This window comes from Oreochromis niloticus, linkage group LG6, assembly GCF_001858045.2.
Source record: "Oreochromis niloticus isolate F11D_XX linkage group LG6, O_niloticus_UMD_NMBU, whole genome shotgun sequence".
Classification (NCBI taxonomy): Eukaryota; Metazoa; Chordata; class Actinopteri; order Cichliformes; family Cichlidae; genus Oreochromis; species Oreochromis niloticus.
Window position 1 is genome coordinate 4,084,078 of NC_031971.2, and position 17,838 is coordinate 4,101,915.

Genomic DNA, 17,838 nt, shown 5'->3' on the forward strand with positions numbered 1-17,838 from the left:
TCCCGAGCCGTGCAGCACACACTAATAGGTGTGCTTTGGAAACAGGGATCGATACCCAACCTTGAAGTGATTTTCAGATGTGGATATACAACACGTGGAGTGATTGGCTGCCTGGTTATTGATTAAATCAGTGTCGTTCCCACACATGTGGCTTCTTCACCAACTCTTCCTGCTTTTCTCACAAAGTAAAAAGAGAAAAAAATTCATGAGGAATTTTTCAAGGATTAAGGGAAAGGATTTGCTAGTTCCTTTCAGAAATACTACCTACAGCCCTCCATTAACACTGAATACTTTCTTCAAAGTGACTAATAAGTCGTTTTGGTCATTTCTGCCTGCCTTTTCCCACTTCATGAATTGCACTGGAGCACTCTGAGTTGCCTAAGAAGCCTTTCAGTTTAGTTTCAGTTTCCAAGGAATGCTCCAAGATGTCACGTAATGACAGAACAACGTTTACAGCAATGTATTCAGGAGGGGTGACAGACAGCCTTCAAAAGTACAAGGAAACAAAGTCTGCCAAATGCAGATAACCCCAGAGTCACCACTGAGAGTTCACACTGGTCTAATTTCTTTCATCTGAAATAAAGTGAACAAGGGTTGAGCAAAGCAAGGTTTGATCCTGGTTATTGGTTCTCCAATCAGCTGATTTCAGTTGGTGTGCAGGAGGAGGAAAATAATGGCTGAGTCTGCAGCGTGAACATGGATGTTACTTTAATTATTATTGCACAAAGGACGAGAGCGTGATGGTAAAGTGTAAACTGCATCCAGGACACATCAGCTGCATTATGCTGCTAACACAACATCAGCTGCACAGACAGCATGCTAACCCCATGTTTGCTCTGTGCTCAGACCTGAATACTGAGACACAGATCACATGTGTGTGTCCTGATCTATGTTGGTGTGTGGCCTACAAACCAGCACCTGGGTTTATGTTCTTTCAGGCCATTTTAGGAAGAAATGTTAGAATAATGTAATGAGCAGCATAATGATTGCTTTTCTACTAGAATTAGGTGATGTGCTGTGTAACCTTTAAGAAACACAATCCTTTGTTGAGTAATGACCCCATAATGAGTACTGATCACAGCAAAGAGGGGAAACACCTTCAGCATTCACAAACATTTGACCAGACAGCGTGTAATTAATCATGTGATGTGCTGCTTAGAGATGGTGGAGCCTCTCAAAGAAGAGCCAATGAGAACCCAGTGATAATGGACAAGAGACTCAATAAGGGATTGATTCAATGAGTGATATCAACAATGGAGTCAGAATTGCTAAATTCTCATCAATATTCATCCCTATTAGCACATGAGCATTTGTGCATTATCATCACAACAACAGCGCTCTGCCACTTCAAAGAAACCAAAATAGAAATCTCTGCCACACATCTGTGCTCCGTTTTTCAGACAGAGCAGCCCACCGTGTCTATGTAGACTCTGAAATATCTATGATTACTTGATATTGTTGGATGGTTTAAACACAGGATGACTGTTTTTCATGTAAGCTTTGCTCACTGTGAAAGCCTTAAATCTGTAGGTGCGCACCACAACTTGTGCTTCTGTGTTTCAGTATTGTCATTCTGATCATCAGGTGGCATTATCCATGGATGGATGGATGGAAAGACGGATCGATGGACAGATGGATGGATGGGTGGATGGATGGATGGATGGACGGATGGATGGATGGATGGACGGATAGACGGACGGATCGACGGATGGATTGATGGATGGATGGATGGGTGGATGGACGGATGGACCGACGGATAGACGGATGGATTGATGGATGGATCGATGGATGGATGGGTGGATGGATGGACGGATCGATGGATGGACGGATCGATGGATGGATTGATGGATGGATGGACGGACGGATCGACGGATGGATTGATGGATGGATGGATGGATGGGTGGATGGACGGATCGATGGATGGATGGACGGACGGATCGACGGATAGACGGATGGATTGATGGATGGATGGATGGACGGACGGACTAGCGCACAGCACTTGGGTGACTGTCTTTAAGGGTGTGACATCCAGTTGGGTGTAATGCACGTGTTCTTGGCTTTTGGTTCAAATGAACCTATCAGATGTTTGGGCAGAATCCCAGCTGACCTGTCAACACTGACGAGTACAGGATGTGGTAAACCAGTACGCTGCTGCATGTCCTGATCAAACTTAATCAAACTTAATCAAAGTGGCTCCAGATGAATTTTTAATGAAGCATTTTGTGCATCTCCGTCTTTTAAAAAGCTGCAGAGGTCTTCTCCATTGAAGATATTTGAACACATTATTAAATCGTTACTTTTAAAACACATCTGATCTGGACAGATGTTTCCTGCTTATATTATGTCGCTAACATTAGCAATGATCCTTCTCTTTTAATGGTTCTGACTTGTATTTGTTGAAAATAGTTTTCTAACCTTTTTCAGCCAAAAATGACTCTCACACATTTACAATAAGAGAAAGCTTAAAACACATTTAGACAGGCTGAAAACAGGTTAGCTTTATGGTAGTACCTACTTTGTCTCATATAGTAATATGAGAGTACCAGTATGATGTGCAGTGTTCTCCTTTCCTGTTTAACTTTGACCTGCTGCAGTATTTTACAGAAGAACAACGTGGACTAAGCAGATGTGCAGATGACGGCCACCTTTAACTGGCTTTCTTATCAGCTAACCCCTACAGTCTCCCAGCACAGCAGAGATGGACGTCTCTCTGATTGCCTGCAGCACTGAGGCTGCTCGGTTGTCTTTGTGAGTGTGTTCATAAATACAAAGAAACTGACTTCATGAAAAGAAGAACTGTTTCCAATTTAATTTACTACCTGGATTATCTTCATTGAAATACTCCTCGAAACATTCATCACAACATCATATTCATACCACGAGTCTTAGAAGCAGCAATATTGGAACTGTGGGAAAAGTCCAACATCATGAAGCCAAATTCAAATGTTTTTGTTTACAGCTAAACACTTGATTTTCTGGGACTGTTTGGGGCGATCAGCTGGGGGGTCAAAAATTAAGGACACATAGTGATTAACTGTGTTGTGAAACCTGTAAGGCAGGGGTCTCAAACTGAAATGAGCTGTGGACCACTGTTGTCTCATTGGACGGCCACTTTAGTGTTTTAGGAGTACAAAACAAACAAACAAGGAAACACAAACAAATATTTCTGAAAGTGTTTTGTTTGTTTGTTTAAATTTCAAATGTTGTATAAGAAGTCCGTGCAGACACGTGGCACACTTCAAGGGCCAAACTGCATTATATTTCTTCACGTCAATATATGGGCCGCAAGTGGCCCCCAGGCCGCGAGTTTGAAATCCCTGCTGTAAGACATTCTTCTTTATTTTCTACAGTGACTCCACAAAGCCTTATGTCAGTGACAATAACAAACACAATAACCGATCAGTGTCAAAGTGCAGAGTGATGCTGTACACAGAGCAGCGGACTCATGGATAAGGGCGGAGCTCCCCGGCAGCGGTGGTCAGGCGCTGTTCGTCACTGTTGGGATGCACGGTGAAGCTGCTGTGGCGGCTGCCCCAGTCGTAGCAGTCAGAGGAAAGGCTGTCAGAGAAAATATGGCAGTCAGGACCAAGCCTGTGAAAAAAGCTTTTCTATGTTTTGGTTGTGAAACTGTCAGGTCAGCTCTGCAGACTCACTGTCCTTCAGAAGCTTGTACAACTTCAACAGTCTCATATTGAATATCTATACACAGGCAAAGGCACACAGCTGACTGTTTAAAGTCAGAGTTCAAGTTATACACTTTATGGACAAATGCACTAGGCCAGCTCCATAATGCACCTACAGGAGCCGCTCTGTCACAGAGACCGGTGTCAACAAGCTCCTGATGTTAGTGTCAGAGGAGATTTGGAGCTCTCCAGTAAGGAAATCCTAAAAGGCTGATTCTGTTCATCTGGACGTTTCAGTGGGAGAAATGTTTCTTCACTGATCCAGTCATTTCGTTACACCCACTGAAAACACTACGTCCAGATGAATGGAGTCAACCTTCACTATCTCTACTACTTGCACGCCCACCATTACACCTGCTTCATTGTCATTCAGAGGGGCAGCCATAAATGTAGCAGTCCAACAATCAGGCCTTAATGGTAGTCCTGTCTGAAGTTATATGCGGGTCACGGTGAACTCCAGTTCACCGTGACCCGCATATAGCTTCCCGCATATAGCTTCCCGCATATAGCTTCCCGCATATAGCTTCCCGCATATAGCCTGTCCCAGTTGTCTGTTGCAGGGCTACCACAGAGAGACAGACATCCATTCACGCTCACATTCATACCTATGGGCAATTTAGAATCACCAGTTAACCCAGCCACAGGCATCCATAAGTACCAGTGACAGTGACATTGTAAAGTCATAAATGATGTTCACACCTCGCTGAGGCATTCTGGGGAGGAATGCTCCATGCCAAGTCATCATCGCTGTCATAGCGACGAGGATTGTCAAAGAAATATCCTCTGGAGGAGAGAACGTGGTTAGGGATTCCCGTGGTGCTCTGTTGGACCAAATTTATCAGAGCGTCAGTCAAACACAGTGATGGCCTATCGTTAACTTTTAAATTAAGAGAGAAAAACTTAAATAAATATCATGCCAACTGTAAGAACCTGCAGGAGTACTGACCCGATCCTGAGGTGGCCGTCTCACCCTGAAGAAGAACACAACTAGTGAGGTGGGCAGCAGCTCCCACACAAACAGGATCACCCCAAATACGATGTAACCGGCGTCTCCAAGAGAGGAACGCAAGTCTGCCTGAGGACGCACACACAGGTCAGAGGCAACAAAAACACAGCTTTCCAAACCTGCTGACATGTAGCGGCACATTGGTCTGTGCACACCACGTGGCACATTCAGTTTTGTTGACCATCCGTCTGGTCTCACACTCCTACAGTGAGGGACGGGCAATCAAGCTTCATTTTTGGGTCCATCCTTTCTCTGCTGCTTAGTTTTAACCAGCATCAGACTTGGCCCATGTTATACCCAGGTCAGGTCAGGTCAGTTCAGGTATGGGTTTGATTGAATAAACACATGTATGGAGATCAGGTCAGCTTTATGCAGGACCTCTACAATGAGCACTACTACAGTCCCAGTCACATGATATTGAAATAAGAAGCTGGCTCCTGTTTACAGCTGTAAACCCCGATGAAGGTCTAACCTGGTCGGAGACGTTGTACCAGTCATAGTCAAAGGAGTTGATGGTCTCGATGTCAGTGAGGGCAAGCACCACCAGGTTGTAACAGGCTCTTGATGCGTATAACAACACCACCGTGATGCCGATCAGGGTCACCTGACACACAGACGTTCCCTACACACAGAGACATTTCATCAGTTTATTCAAACAATTTTGTGCAGCGTGATCTCTCGTTCCTCATAGTTTAGCACATGTTGTAAATGAGAGCAGACTCTACCTTTGACTCCAGGTAGATGTTGGCCAATGACATCTTGGCCACCTTGTAGAGGCAGACGGACAGTGAGATGGCGCAGAGTACGAACAAGCTGTCGTTAACGGTCACCCTCACCAGAACGATGGTCTTCACGTCGGCAGCAGTCATCTTGACCATCAGGGCACAGATCAGGTTAACCACCAGAAAAATGAGACTGACGCAAAGGAAGACCAGGTACAGAGGAAGTCTGGGAGAGGGGAGACAGTGCTGTGGATTCTGGAAAAGCTAGGAAAGTACCAACTCCACTTCCTGCTTTGATAACCTTCTTTGATTTCATAAGTTAGTCAAGTTACCTGTACTTCAGTAGTGCTGGTGTGTACTTGGACTTTGCCTTAAAATAAACCTGTGAGGAAGAAGCAGAGAGAGGCAGAGACTGATTATTCGAACAGGCTGCTCACACCTCTGAGAGGTAATCTGATGGACACATTTACTCCTCAATGACTGCTGGCCAGTCAGAACTCTGTTCTCCTTTTGTTAATGCAGGATCCAGGCTCTAGGTCTATTCAAAGGAATACCTATCAGTTGGATCTTCCCTAAAAGCATACTGTTATACTGACTGTGATGATCTCAGGGTAGAAATGGCTGCTCTACCTCCACAACCAGGAAGCAGGAAAAGCTTTATTTTGTCAGATTATCAGTTCATAAATGAAACAGCACTTCTTTATGTCATTCAAAAATAAAACTCAGGTATAAAATAAGCTTATTAATATCGTTCACTGCCAACGAGCACGATCAACAGTTTCCCCCCAAAAGCTCCAGGTTTCACTGCCTACGGCTGAACAATGAGTCACAAGTTAATGTCAGTCATAACCGAGGCTTTCTACGATATGCAAATGCACTTGGATCACTTCTAAAACAACAACTGGACATTTACAGCACACCGACTTTTGTCTGAGCTTCACTCTGACCACACAGCTTCATCTGTCTCTGTCATGTGTTCAGCATGCAAGCATTACAAACTGTGTGTGTGCTGCCTCAGAGCCTGCAGCAGCTCATCTCATTGATTTGTTCCTGAAGGTACCCCCATTAAGGACATAAGACACTATAGTAAAATAACCTGTGTCATCTTTCTCACAGGCAAGAGCTGCTGGTTAATGAGTCTCCTCTCGTGTGAAAAGAAAACACTCTCTGTTTCCTGGTCTAGTTGAGCAGCTGCTGTTGATGAATGAGTGAAGAAAGGAGGCAGCTGCACTCATCAGAGCTGATCAGTGACAGATGTCATGGCAGTAAACAGTGTTAGCTGTTATATGAAGGCAGCAAGTGCAGAAAAGTCCAAATGTGGTTTGAAGCTTTGTTTGCCTGACAAAACCACCCCAAACACTGTATATAAAAGATGGAAGTTGGTAATGTTGCTGTTCTGGAAACCTCAGTGTTAGCTCTACTTTTACTATTTGCAGTTATTAACTAATACTAGCAAGATGCTGATATCAGGAGTGCAGGTAAAACACACATACATACTAATTAGTACTAAGTACCAGACACTTTCACTTCCTAAAACTGAAATACAAACTTGTTGGACTTCAAAGAGCACGAGCACCACAAACTCAGTCAGCGAGGGTGACTCTATCTGTAATAATGTGAATTATTGTTTGTAAGATGGTTTGTTCCGCAGTGGATTGTGTTGCTGCACGGACGTTTTAGGGTGTCACACAAGTCAGGAGTGTTGGCCCAGACTGTATGTTGCTGTGTACTTATTAATAAACCTTACTACCCCGTTGGGTAGGAAATAGATATTCTGGAGTCTGTTGTGAATGAGACCAGAATATAACATGGTGGCAGCGGAGCGGACAGCGGAGCAGGCAGCGGAGTGAGCAGCACGGCCGGAGTGGACCCCCGGGAGACGCCTGTCGGAGCGGTGAGCAACTAGCGGCTAATTGAGTTAGCACCGCCGCGAGGCATGGAGGGCCTTAAAGCGCCGCCGACGCTGCTATTGGACTCCGGTAACCTATCGCGGACATGGAAGACCTGGAGGGACGAGTTTATGCTCTATGTGGAGCTGACCATGGACTCAGACGGGGAACAGAAAAAAGTAAGCCTGTTCAGTTATCTCGTTGGTGAGAGCGGCAGGGAGCTGCTAGACACGCTAATGGGCGACACGGCGAGAGATCAGTGGACAGTTAAGGACATTGTCGAGAAGTTTGATAATCATTGCAACCCTGTAGTTAATGAAACTGTGGAGCGTTATCGGTTCTTCACGAGAAACCAAGGCGCCAGTGAGACAATCGACATCTATGTGACGGAGTTAAGGCTGCTGGCAAAAACGTGCAATTTTGGAGTAATAAGAGACTCACTGATTCGAGACAGGATTGTATGTGGGCTTAACAACCCGAGTTTGAGGGAGAGACTGCTGCGTGAGAAAAACATGACACTGGATGCATGCATACAGCACTGCAGAGCCGCGGAGCTGTCGCGGGAAAACAGCAAAACCATTTCGGGCGCTGCAGTGGAGGAGGTGCATGCTGTGCGTGGAGCTGCGCGCCAGAAACAGATCGGCGATGCAGTGGACTGTAAGTTTTGTGGCAGAACACATGAAAAAAAGAAAGAAAAATGTCCAGCATACAGGAAGAAATGTAAAAAGTGTGGCAGAGAAAACCACTTTGCAGTTAAATGCAAGGGTCATTCAGAGCAGAAAAGAAGGATGAATGTACACAACGTGACAGCATGTGAGAGTGATGAGTATGAGGACGTTCTCTGTGTTACAGAGGCAGACACACATGATTCAACTGCAAAGAACACTGACAAAGTGAGAGGCACTCAACTCTTTGCAGGCATGTTGATGGGCAAAGAGATTGTAAATTTTCAGATTGACTGTGGTGCCAGTTGTAATGTAATGCCAATCCACATGCTAAGCCCGAACACACAGTTGGAGGACTCACAGACAGTGTTGATGATGTACAACAAAAGTAAGATAAAGCCATTGGGAAAGTGCAAAGTTAAGCTACGTAACCCGAGAAATCAGAAACTGTATCGGTTGGAGTTTCAAGTGGTTGACAAAGACTGTAAAGTACCACTGCTGGGCAAGAGAGCCAGCGAAGCAATGAAACTCATAAAGGTGCACTATGAAAACATCTTGAAACTGGACAGCATCGTTACTTCAGAGCACCCAACAGCCAATGAGTGGAACATGGATCAGATTAAAGTAGAATATGCTGATGTTTTCACAGGAGATGGCTGTTTGGAGGGAGAGTTAAGGCTCGAGGTAGATGAAACTGTGAAACCAGTGCAGTTACCAAAACGGCGTGTCCCTATTGCAATGATAAAGCCGTTGAAAAAGGAGCTTCAAGATCTTCAGCGCAGAGGGATCATTACACCAGTAGAATGCAGCACAGACTGGATCAGTGGGATGGTTGTGGTCCAAAAGCAGAGTGGGGACTTAAGGGTGTGCATAGATCCAAAACCCTTAAACAAAGCCCTACAACGGAGCCACTTCCCATTGCCCACCATTGAGGACATTTTGCCAGATCTGTCAAAGGCTAAAGTGTTCTCTGTCTGCGATGTGAAGAGTGGATTCTGGCATGTGAAACTGGAGGAGGAGTCGAGCTACCTGACAACATTTTCGACTCCGTTTGGACGCTACAGATGGCTGAGGATGCCAATGGGGATAAGTCCAGCTCCGGAAGTGTTTCAGAGAAAGCTCACACAAGCTTTGGATGGACTGGCAGGGATCTACATCATTGCAGATGATGTGCTGATCACGGGTCAGGGAGACACGGATGCTGAAGCAGTGCATGACCATGACGAGAAGCTGCGACAGTTTTTGACTCGTTGCAGGCAGAAAAACATTAAGTTAAACGCAGACAAGTTTAAACTTAAACAGAAGGAGACTACGTACATTGGACATCAGCTGACATGCAACGGTCTGAAAATAGACCCAGAGAAGGTTAGGGCTATAGAGCAGATGCCCAGACCTACAGATGTGAAGGCAGTGCAGAGACTGTTAGGTATGGTGAACTACTTAGCAAAGTTTTGCCCACATCTGTCAGACCACTGTGACTTACTGAGACAACTGACACACAAAGACAGTGAGTGGAACTGGACGACTCAACATGACGACGCATTCCAGAGACTGAAAGAGACTATAGCAGAGGCTCCAGTCCTGAAATACTACTGCCCAGAGGAAGAGCTGACAGTACAATGTGACGCTTCTGACAAAGGGTTAGGTGCAGCGCTTATGCAGAAGGGTAAGCCTGTGGCTTTTGCGAGTAGAGCTCTTACACGTACAGAGCAAGGTTATGCCCAGATAGAAAAGGAGCTTTTGGCTGTAGTTTTCAGTATGGAGAAGTTTCATCAGTACACATATGGTCGTAAAGTGGTAGTACACAGTGATCACAAACCCTTAGAGACCATTGTAAGAAAACCGCTGTTGAGTGCGCCCAAACGGTTGCAAAGGATGCTTATGCGCATTCAGAAATATGACTTAGATGTGGTGTATGTGCCAGGCAAAGACATGTTATTAGCAGACACGTTGAGTAGGGCATATCTTCCAGAGTGCTCACCACAGGGCTCCATAGAGGAGGAAATAGAGAGCATTAACATGGTCACTCATGCACCCATCTCACCTGACAGACTAAACAGCATAAGGATTGCTACACGAGAGGACAAAGCACTACAGATCCTCATAGATACAATTCACAGAGGTTGGCCGACTGACAAAAGAGACACCGACGGTGACATCAGACCATACTTCTCATTCCAGGATGAACTGAGTAGTCAGGATGGACTTGTGTTCAGAGGTGAACGTGTGGTTGTCCCGACTGCCATGAGACAGCAGATCATAGCCAGACTGCACTCGACACACTTAGGTGTAGAAGGTTGTCTAAGGAGAGCCAGAGAGTGTGTGTATTGGCCAGGCATGAATGAACAAATTAAGACTTATGTGACTAAGTGTGACATCTGCAGGTCAGTTGATTACAGACAGCAGAAAGAGACTTTGGTCCCTCACGAGATCCCGACTAGACCATGGGCTAAGGTGGGCTCAGACCTGTTCATGTTTGACAACAAGGACTACCTTATCACAGTGGACTACTATTCAAACTTCTGGGAAATTGACTATCTCCCGGACACTAAGTCCACCACAGTGATTAGGAAGTTGAAGGCTCACTTTGCCAGACAGGGCATCCCAGACATTGTTGTTTCAGATAATGGACCACAGTATACGTCCGGTGAGTTTCTGAGATTTAGTCGACTGTGGGATTTCCAGCACAAAACATCTTCACCAGGTTACCCTCAGAGTAATGGGAAGGCTGAATCAGCAGTAAAGACAGCAAAAAGGCTGCTGCTAAAGGCAAAAATGGCGGGGCAGGACCCGTATCTTGCGATTCTGGACCATCGCAACACACCATCACAAGGCCTGGAGACCAGCCCAGCTCAGAGGCTGCTCAGCAGGAGAACACGGACGCTTTTGCCAACCAGGACGAGCCTGCTAAGGCCAAAAGTCATTCCTGCCCTGCGGGAGTTGGAGATGAAACAGAAGCGCCAAAAAGTGTGCTATGATCGTTCAGCACGAGACATGGACTCTTTGGAGCTTGGGGACAGTGTCAGAGTTCAGCCTTTTGACCGCCATTCCACTTGGAGCAAGGGAGTGGTTATTGGGACTGTTGACCCGAGGTCCTATGAGGTTCAGTTGGACTCTGGAAGTGTCCTGAGGAGGAATCGGAGGCACCTGAGACATGCAGGCGTGATGGATCCAGAAACTGCTATGACAGACACTGGGGCACTGAGCAGCTCAGTGACGGATCCGTCAGAAAGTCGTGAGCAGCAGATCAAGACTGACATGGTAACAGGGGGTATCAGGACAAGGTCAGGCCGCAAAGTGGTTCCACCACTTCGGTACAAGGACTATGTTACATAATGTGGACTTGACAGTCTTTATTGTTGGAGGGGAAAGTTGTGTATTCTGTGGAAATTGATGTTCACTACAGTTTGCAGAAATGTACATGTTTGAATAGTGGAATGTTTTTGTATTCTTTGAGTGTTTCATATTGTTTTCTCCCTCAGTAAGAAGAAGGACAAATCAAAACAAAAATGGACTTCTGTGTTTTTTCCCAAGAACAAAGGAAAAAAAAAAAAGAGAGAAGGGATGTAATAATGTGAATTATTGTTTGTAAGATGGTTTGTTCCGCAGTGGATTGTGTTGCTGCACGGACGTTTTAGGGTGTCACACAAGTCAGGAGTGTTGGCCCAGACTGTATGTTGCTGTGTACTTATTAATAAACCTTACTACCCCGTTGGGTAGGAAATAGATATTCTGGAGTCTGTTGTGAATGAGACCAGAATATAACACTATCGGCTACAGCTCTATGTGCTATTGGGCATCCACCTACGAACTGAAGCATCCTAACATCAAACCCTTATGCAGTATAGAGGAAACTATCCACAGAGGCCAAAGCGACCAGGCTGTAAACATGTTCCTGTCACACTGACTCACGTTTAGAGCCAGCCTCAAGTGGCTGTTTCAAGAACTGAGATTCCTGAGTTAACAGACCCCCCCACTGTTATTCAGACTGGCTTTTACTATGTCACTGTCTGCCACTGGGACTAGTGAAGGTGGGAACCTGCTTATTTAATCATTCATGTTCTTACCATCAGGGGCCACAGATGGCAGCACATCAACAATACATGAAAGGATACCTCAGATTTGTTGCAGATTAACCCTGTACTAAAGCCTGCCAGAGTCTGAACCCTGTTAGCCAATCCCAGAGCCACCGGTCTCTGCTACAACAGTAACAGCAGCAGAAGCCCGCTTACCTGTGCACAGTAGAGGTTCATGAGACTGAGCGTGAAGAACTGCAGGCACACGGGGAAGCAGTACAGAAGCCAGAAGGCAAAGGGTCCAAGTGCATTGGCAGTCACACAGTCTCTGAAATAGAAGGAGAAGAGAAGGGCGCGCAGGGCGGCCCACAGCAGACACAGGAACAGGAAGGCCGTCTGGTAGCTGAAGCGCTTGTGCCGGTACCGCAGCACCAGCCAAAGCTGGGCATAGACGAAGGCAAAGAGCAGTGAGTAGAAGACGGTGTAGGCGATGGTTAGACCCAGCTTCACATAGGGGGGAATGGCTGGTGTGATGGTTGGAGGGGGAGGTAGGTGTGAGGTGTTACCGGCATTCTGCTGCTGCTCTTGTGCTTGGTCCATCGCCTCCCCATTCATCTCCTCTGTGTGCCAGTAGCAGAGGGAGGGAGGGAGGGAGGGAGGGATGCAGTAGGTGTTAAAGATGGAGCAGCACGCTTCCTCCTCAGGGTGAAATAAAAAGGAGAACCGTCTCCGTGCTAGTCAGATGAATCCTGCGTGTCCATCCATCCATTCTCATCCACGGACGCTGTCTGACTCACAGTGAAGAGGAGAAGAACGCAGAGAGGCACCTCCCCTCTTTTTGCCGGTGCCTGGTAGTACGCTATTGGTAGTTGTTGGTCACATGACGCTGCTGTGCACCAGGTGATTGGCTTAGCAGGAGGAGGGATGCTGCAGGGAGGAAACTGGAGAGATGGATCTGGAAGGAGAGAGGGGTAAGCTGGAATCTGTGGTCCACGCGCACACACACACACTTACACACACACCCCGACCAACTGTGTCACAGCAGCGTCACACAGACAGACTAATGCTGGTTTAGAGTGTTACACCCATGTCTGTATAAAGAAATGAGGGAATGGACTAAATCAGTGTGCACGCAGATGAATGAGGTATCCATTTATTACCCGACTGATATTGTAATCCACACTTTATTTCAATAAAATGACTATCACATCTCTTTTGTTGTTAATAACTGATTTTAAAAAAAAAAGAAAAAACAAAGCGTGCTTTAATTAAAAACTGTTGAATGTAGAATTTGACTAACGTGCTTATTTTCATGTGACTTTCTGAACAGTGTAGCAGACTTACAGTTTTAAGAACTCTCTAATTGTACTTCTTATAACCTTTCTTTATTAACTGTTATAATAAACTGTGAATATAAATGGTCTCCATTTTTTTAAAGAGTAATAGGTCACAATATTTCACTTGTGTGACGGATTGGATGGATTGATATGGTCCATGCACTGCACACTCACAGAATTGCTGGTTTTATTAATATTAGAACAACCCCGAGTAAAAACAGCAGCGAGCAGGCATTCATCATTACAGCAGTCGTAGTCATGGTGGGCTATGAAGACACTGTGCTTGGCCACATTTACACATCCAGAAGCATCAAAAATGACAAGTGTAACAAAAAGGGAACAAAGAAGGTTACAATAAACTGAATGTGTGTGATGTACTATGACACTTTAACATGGTTACAGGAGCATGAATTCAAAAGCTGAGGCTGAAAACTTTAAAGGTATCTGCAGAGATCCAGCAGGATCCTTTGAACTGTAAATTCATATTTACATCACTGATCATGACAGCATGAATCCAAGGATTCATTCACTAGTACAGATGTGATCCTTTCCTTTGTCTCAGGCTCCTCTGTGGTTTTAATAAACAGTATCGACTTTGATATCAGTCTAAGCCTAATGCAGACCACCTGCTCCTCATCCTCCTCCTCCTCATGTCTTTGCAAAATGTTCTTGTGTGGTGTTACATAACAGGCAGGTTGTTAGATAACAGGAGGTGCTGTGAAGCTGGTCTCACCTCACCACACTGAAGACAAACCAGGCTCCTCCCACAGCTCTATTTTTATTCACTGCTGTGACTTGAAGAAATAGTATAAATACCCCAAATATCTGACTCCTTTACATCAAGCTTTGGCCTTTAATATGGGCTTTTTAGCACAATCCCATCAGACCATTTCACTTTCTGTCAGTAGCATACTCCACGCTCTTTGTTACTTCTATTATATCACAGCATCTGTCTGTCTGTAAGCAGTGTTTTCTACTGTTAGCCAACAGTCGGTCCAGCTTTTCAACACCATCGAGATCAGGGCTTCAGGAAGATCAGGAAGGTATTCTTTTTTTTCCTGTCCTGTTTGGCACTGTAACAATCAAAGTTATTGTCTGAAGGCCAAGAAAGATGCCCAGCTGATTTATTTTCCCAAGTGGATCTTTATGGCTTTGCTATATTGGGCCACTTGATTGATCTTTATTTTATTTTATTTTATTTTATTTTATTTTATTTTATTTTATTTTAAGTTATTACAAACTGGACAGACATGACTGGGAGAAAGAAAGGGAGGGAAAGAAAAACAGAGGGGAAGAAAAACAGAGAAAACACACTAAAAATCTGCTGGATCACCTGTTGGAAGAAAAGAAAAAGAAAACCAGCAAAAATAGAACAACACAGTAGGGAGACCACAGCAACAATCTAGATAAGTACAAGTAACAGTAAATAATAAATATTGAATGTTACTGAGCAGCACGGAAGATCCACAACACTCAATATTCTTTGAGGCAGCAGCCAAGGACGACAATGTGTGTCTGTGAACACTCGTGTGCACACCTGTGTGCATGAGCGCGCTTGTATTGAAAAGGTTTCTCCATGTAACTATCTGCTAGAGCAGTGGTCCCCAACCCCCGGGCCAGTCCGTGAGTCATTTGGTACCAGGATGCGAGAGTTGAGGCTTGGGTGTGAAATTTGTGCTTTTTGGGGGGTTTTATCGGTTTTATCATTAACTTGGTTTCCCTGGGTCTTTTTCCGTGTGTTATGAATGAATCCTCTTTTTGGTACTGGTACTAGTTTTATTTTGTTGTATTTATCTGCGACACCTTAAAGGTCGGTCTATGAAAATATTGTCAGACATAAGTCGGTCCGTGGCGCAAAAAAGGTTGGGGACCCCTGCACTAGAGGGTGTGGGGAGCCATAGCCCCGTCCCCAGGACATGAAGCAGGCATGGAGGAGATCCAGGCCCCAGACATCCAGAGGCCACAGCAGAAGCCACAGGGGGCTGCGGTAACATGCCTGCAGGCCCTGCCGGCAGCCAGCCATGCCAGTGTGGACCGAGCCCTGGGCCCAGAGGTCCGAGGGCCCCCCAACCCCCAGAAGGAGCCCGACCGAGCCATGAGTGCCAGGCCCCGTCTAGCAGCCACCAGGAGTAAGCCAGTACATACCTGAGCAACCAGCTCCAGACACTGAGAAACCATCAATGCACCGATGGTTGAGGACATCAGCCACCAGCAGGTAGTGTGGAGGTGGGGGACCAGACCCCCACACCTGGGAGGGCCTGAGATTTTCCCAGACAGGTGGAGTCTAAGAACCAACCTGACACATAGACATAGACGAACAGGCACACATAGACACAAACATGTATTCCTGCCCTCATGCACACATATACAATAACTCAGCATTCACATAACATGGAGACAAACAGAAATGAACGCACATCACACACTCACACTCCCCAAACATGCCTTATACCCCCAGGTCCAGGTGCCATCCTCCCCAGAGGGGCAATCTTCCCCCAGACCCAGACCCTCAGTAGGCACCCCTGCTCTCTGGAATCCACCAAGGGCAGGGAGCCCAGGCCCATCCAGACCGGGGCCGGCAGCAGTAGCACCGCCCAGCCCCATAGAGCCCGGGGTGGCCTGCCTGACCTCACCCGAGAGGAAACTACACCCACCCCATCATCCAATCACCTCCCAGACTACATAAGACAATAGACACCCAGATTGAGTTCATTCACCATCTTTCCTATATCTCTCCCCCACCTGCAGAATGAACTCCTGGAGAGCAGAGAACTTCTGGAAGGATGTAACAACATCCCCACCAGTTGAAGACACCCCCAATTCCGCCAATGCACCAGGAGACCCCCGAGAGCCCCAGCCTGGAGGGGGGGTACCCCCAGAACCCCAAGCTCGCAAGCCCACCCCGGACCCACCCAGGGGCAGCTAGGCTACCAGGCCAGTAACCCATGTCCGCCAGCACAGACCCTCCCCGGCCCTGCTGCATGCAGCCATCAGGAAAACACCATCCAAGAGCCACCAGAGCCCCAACCAGTTCATGACCCCGGGTTGAACCCTCCAGAAAAAACGTCCCTAGGGAATCCCCAGACACCCAAAGCCTGTACCTACCCCCACATCAACCACAATAGTGAAGGCAGGAAAAAAAAACATGACCCCCCACCCCCACAAGTGATGGAGCTGATCAAAGAAGCCCAGATGGATTGATCTAATGTGGTGGCAGAGGCAGTCGTGTAAAATAAAGAAGAAAAGACCCGGGCCTGGCAGCCTGGCCACCCCCAATTAAGGTGGACGCAGTCTGTGTATCTGAATTGAGCTCTAACCAACCTTAGATCTCATTGCAGGATTACATGAATCCACATACAGTATTAAGAGGGGGGTAAAATGGAGAGAATGTTGTCTCTGGGAGTTTAGCTGATTTAGAGTGGCAAGGTATGGTGGCTGTGTTCCGGTTAAAGAACACGGAGGCAGCTTCCAAGTTCGGTTTGCTTATTCAGCCATGGTCTGTAGTAGTGATACATAAAGCAACTATCAGTACAGCACGTGTCAAACATTCAACACGCCCAAACATAATTCTAGCACAGAGATTACAGAAGGAAATTGTATTCAACACTCACCTATATAACAACTTCCCAAATTACACAAGGTTTATAATTAGCATTAACTAGCTTAGTAGCTTACATAGCGTATTAGCGTAAGATAACATTAGCATAGTCACAAGGGAACAAATACACACAACAGCATTTGACCTACACAACATCACGTAAACATAGCCCACCTTCTGGCATTCACACACAGCAATAAACCAAGAACCCACAAGTTGCTGGTGAGAGGACACAAGGAAAAAATGCTGGCTTTCAGCAGCTTCGAAGGCAGACTAGCAGCGCATGGCACAGAGTAGTGCATTCACGGAGCGTCAGCATAGACATGGTGGGTTCAATGACGTAGGACATATCAATTTCCACAGTGAAAACATTATCAATAAACAAACCACAACACTTCAACCAAGCAAACTGTCATGTTACGGCTGTGTGGCAGGCAGGAATGGACCCAAACGTAAACTCATCAGAACAAAACTTAAACTCAAAAGTGCAGCTTTATTGCGGGGAAACAGGCGATACAAACAATACAAAACTAAACTGGGAAAACTAATTATAATATGCATGAGGAGACAGGAAGAATTACACACAGCTATGAGGGAGGACGCAACACAGAACTGAGGGAGACACGGACATAAATAAACGGAAGGATAACAAGGGACGTGGGATCACACGGGGAACACAGGTGACACTGATAACCTTACGAGACAGGGTAGGAGCAAACACAATGGGACGTACACTGACGGGAGACTATCAAAGTAAAACAGGAAGTACACAGAGACGCAGACCACAGGGGAAGAGAGAATACGAGGAGAGCACAGACATAACGGGCTGGGGAAAACATGGAAATAAACGCAAGAAGGAGAAACGATGCATGGGAATTCATAGATACACGGAGGAGGCCACAGGGGGAGAACCTACTAAATA

At 46.0% G+C, this 17,838-nt stretch overlaps 1 protein-coding gene across 1 annotated transcript; it reads right to left on the bottom strand.

Moving 5' to 3' along the window:
• Positions 1 to 2,784: 2,784 nt before the first annotated feature.
• Positions 2,785 to 17,182, bottom strand: gpr137bb (G protein-coupled receptor 137Bb). Its single transcript, XM_005461333.3, has 8 exons — positions 17,091 to 17,182; positions 12,198 to 12,936; positions 5,744 to 5,793; positions 5,415 to 5,637; positions 5,162 to 5,311; positions 4,630 to 4,758; positions 4,383 to 4,504; positions 2,785 to 3,558 (listed from the first exon to the last, which is right to left on the bottom strand). The coding sequence occupies exons 2-8, from the start codon at positions 12,594 to 12,596 to the stop codon at positions 3,444 to 3,446; spliced, it is 1,188 nt and encodes a 395-aa protein (XP_005461390.1). The 5' UTR covers positions 12,597 to 12,936; positions 17,091 to 17,182; the 3' UTR covers positions 2,785 to 3,443.
• Between the last annotated feature and the right edge of the window lie 656 nt (positions 17,183 to 17,838).